Here is a 3,963-nt window from a genome sequence, read left to right as displayed (position 1 = left end):
CTGGTGGGCTGTGCATGTGGAGAAGAGGCAGCAGGACAGTATAAGGCAATGAATATGCATTAGCCTCCTGCCTTTTTGAGCTCTATCGGGACAATCAAATGATTCTTCCCCTCTTCGTTCCTCTTTGTATATGTATCTAGTACCTTCATTATATAACTTTTGAAAGAATGCAGTGTTGATTAGGTACTTTTAAATTAAATATAGATATATGGATCAATAATTGCACTGATGAACTGGGGCATTCGCTCAGAGCTACGTAGAAACACAAGCGGACAAATTAGAAAGTGATCATCCTGAAGGTGCCAGTTGCTGATGGCTGAAGGCAGTGTGTCTTTGGGTTTTGTTTTTTGGTTTTTGTTTTTCTTTTTTATTTCAATTTATTTATTTGCATTCATTCACTGTACATCATTACAGCATACAAAATGAGATTTTCCATCCAGAGTACACTGTATATTGTCTCAATCAAGCACATCAACAAACATGTTATTGTCAGCAAATAATCTTCCATTTCTTGTTGTTTGTTTTGCTTCCCCCCCCCCATCCTTGATTCCCTATCTCTTACTCTCTGCCATCTCCCACTCTCCTCCCACACTGTCTCTGGTATCTATGTTTGCTTTCTATACTGTTTCCCCCCCAGATTTTATTGAATCACCAAAGACCCTAATCAATCCAAATACCCTCATAGCAAACACAGGTGACACACACATTTCCATGAACACAAGTCTAACTTTACGCATCCTATAAAGTAGCACCTAGCTGGGGCTACAAGTGTGTCTTTGTTTTTATCAAAGGACTTTCTTTCTGAGAGAAATCTTGTATGAACCTCTAATACATAAAATAGAAAACAAAACAAATCAAGACAAAAACCAAACAACAAATTCCAGAATTACTGTAGTTGGAATGACATCCTGATTGTGGTACCTTAGAAGCAACACTAAGAGTTCTGATTTCTGAACAGGAAATAATGAAGTATCACTGTGCTTCAATTCCCAGGACACTGCTAACGTGCCAGGAGGCCCTGAAGTCTAAGTGAGGGCCATGGAGGGCTCTGTGCTGAGTCCTACATCCTGGGAGAAACGGCGGGCCTGGCTCCGTCAGAGCCGAAACTGGCAGACCCAGGTCCTGGAAGAGGAGGCTGCAGCTGCCCTGCAAGATGTTCCAGATCCTGAGCCTTCCAGCCTGGATGATGTTTTTCAAGATGGTAAGAGGCAATTAAACATCAGACAGATACCTGCTTTGTCTTGTGTTAGAGTGTAAAAACAGGCACAGGTGCACAGAGAGGGTATTCCTTATTTCAGGGAGGTCCTCAGGAGGGCTCACTTTGGTAGTTTAAATGAGTTTAATGAAGAGATATTAAGTTATACAAAATATGAATTATTTGAGAAAGAGGCATAAAATTTGGGGGAAAAAAGGAGTGAATTTTTGTATCATGCTGAAAAACTTCTCTTAGAATCCCCCGCGAGGGTTTCTCTATGAGTGTGTTGAGGTTCCTACTTTGTGTAATAAGACTACACTCAAGCTGGTTGCCCGGGCTCTGGCCCACACTGTCACTCAAGCTGGTTGCCCGGGCTCTGGCCCACACTGTCACTAACAAGCTCTATGACTTTTGAGAAGTCACTGAGCTCTGTTAGACATACATATCCAATTGTAGTAGTACCTTTCATACACAATCTCAGAGCTTCTTTGAGGTTCAAATGACCAGAGAATATAGAGTATAGCAAAAATTCTGAAGGAGATACACCTTAGCCTAGTGGTTAAGGGAATTGGAGCCCCTGTGACTGATCACAGTTCAAATCCCCGTCCTGGTAAAAAACATGCCAGGTTCAGGAAGAATGCCCGCAGTCTGGCTGGAGAGATGAGGGAGAAGGAATTGCAGTGTGACCATGTCCCGTAAGAGGTGTTTTCTCCCTCTTCTCTCTGTCTCTCCCTAGCAAACATACATGTCTTCTGGCAATTAAAAAAAAAATCTGAATAGAAATAAGCCCATCCTTGATAATTTGGTAGGAAACAAAAAAGCACAAATACAAAATTGTGCTTGTGCTTTCTCTCTCTGTCTCTCTCTCTCTCTTTTCTTTCTTTTTTTTTCTTTTTTATTTTTTTCTTTTTTGAGAAAGATCTACCCCCATCCCTAAAACTTAGGAAAAAGATAGCTGTGGGCACTTTCCAGTAGCACCAAAGTTAAGGGAAGGAGAGAGAGAATAACCACCATTTTGATATATGAGAATATTCTTCTCATATAGTAATAAAAAAGCTTTATGGGAAAAGGACAGATTCATGATGCGGCTTTTGTGAGTCTTCAAAGCATTCATGGAAAATCCATATTATGAAAAAACTGTTCAGGGACTTCAAAATTTGTGTATACTTTAATTCCATTTGCTTTTCCACAAATTTTTTGAAGTCCCTTCATATAAAGGCAAACAGTGAGTGGGCTTAGTTGTTGAGGGTAAGAATGGTTTCTTTTGGTTCTCACAGTGATACAGTGTCTGACTTTCCTAGGGAATCCAATCAATAAGATCGAAGACTGGCTGCAGGATTGTGGGTAAGTGCTGAACAGGCAATGGGACTAGATGTGATTGGTGGTTTGAAATGCTAACAGGCAACTCAGAACTAGGGAAATGGGTATGAATTGGGCTTGAGATGAGAAGTCAGTTGAGACAGCTATGGCAAAGAGTGTTGTAGGGCTTTAGAGTAAGATGGTGATGAGGGCTGTGACTCAGGTACAATGCTGGGCCAAGATTAAGTTAGTCTAGAGGACTGGGAATATAGGCTAGATCTGATCTAAAGCTAATAATGGATGAAAATCTACTTGTATAGGGAGCAATTAGCCATAGAATCGGATCCCTACTCCACTGCTTTTCCCTTCAGACTAGAGTCTTATTTATTTATTTATTTATTTATTTATTTATTTATTTATTTTACATTCATTCACTGTATATTGTTGCAGTATACAAAATGATTTTTCCCATCCAGAATACACTGTATATTGACTCAATCACAGATAGTACCATCCCTGTGTGTAAAGACTGATAAGGGCTGATGATATGCTGTGGAGAAAAGGGCACTCTCAGACTGGAGTCTTACGCTGTATAACTAAGAAGAGTTAACTCTCTGACTATTCTCGCTGAAGAGCACTTCATCATTCTGTTGTTTATTTCTATCTCAGAACACAGGAAGAGAGGCTTGGGGCTTACCAACCATCAGAACAGACATTTCAAGACAAAGTATATCATTCTTTCCTCAGAACGTCTTTAAAATCTGAGACCCTGCAGCCCATCAGCATGAGCTTACATTTGTCTTGCATCAGTCTACTCAGTGTTTCCCCCATAGGAAAGCTTGATCATTCATGAGATAAAGAGTTCTCAGTATAATTTCTACTGGCTCCTTATTTTCCTCCCAGGAATATCTCAAGCTTTATATAACCTTTAATCTAAACCTGTCTATTAACTGACATGAATAAATCCACCCTTGCTTATTTGGTAGAAAACAAATAGCACTAAATAATCCAATGTTATGTATTTCAACTCTGCCCAGAAAGGCAATGCCAGAGAGGATTTATTTAGGGTTTGTTTTGTTGTTTACAGAACTTATTGTTCTATTGTCCTAATCTTATTTATAATTCAGTGACTTCAAAGTCAATTAAGATGTTCTCAAAATATGAGAAGAAAAGAAATGGTGGCAATAGTAATGTTTGCAGATTTTGGTGACAAACGCGGAATGAGAATTCTCTGAGGATTTTAAAAGTTTTACCAGATGTATACAGAAGAAGCAATTGGCTCAGTTAATGTTTTTATCCCATTAAGTCCTCTTGAGTTTTATCAGTTTATATTAACTATTGTTAATTGTGCATTTACTAAATATCTAATTGCCTGAATGACCTAGAGAGGTACCAAGTAATTGAAATATCCTCCCCGACTTCAAACATACTAGTTCTAGTCGAAATGAATAAATTCACATAAATACAAG

The 3,963-nt window shown here is 39.0% G+C and overlaps 1 protein-coding gene across 3 annotated transcripts in view; it reads left to right on the top strand.

Annotated features, from left to right (window-relative positions):
* TESPA1 (thymocyte expressed, positive selection associated 1) overlaps positions 1-3,963 on the top strand; it is a 44,481-nt gene that overhangs the window by 9,891 nt on the left and 30,627 nt on the right. For all 3 annotated transcript variants that reach the window (XM_027768533.1, XM_027768534.1, XM_027768532.1), the window contains exons 2-3: positions 994-1,201; positions 2,497-2,539. In XM_027768533.1, coding sequence (XP_027624334.1) covers positions 1,039-1,201; positions 2,497-2,539 — 206 coding nt within the window. In that variant the 5' untranslated portion in view covers positions 994-1,038. The remainder of the gene's footprint in view (positions 1-993; positions 1,202-2,496; positions 2,540-3,963) is intronic.

Source organism: Tupaia chinensis, unplaced genomic scaffold, assembly GCF_000334495.1.
Source record: "Tupaia chinensis unplaced genomic scaffold, TupChi_1.0 Scaffold146740_1, whole genome shotgun sequence".
NCBI lineage: Eukaryota > Metazoa > Chordata > Mammalia > Scandentia > Tupaiidae > Tupaia > Tupaia belangeri.
The sequence above is the reverse complement of the archived record's forward strand: the minus strand, read 5'-3'. Positions and strand labels throughout refer to the sequence as shown.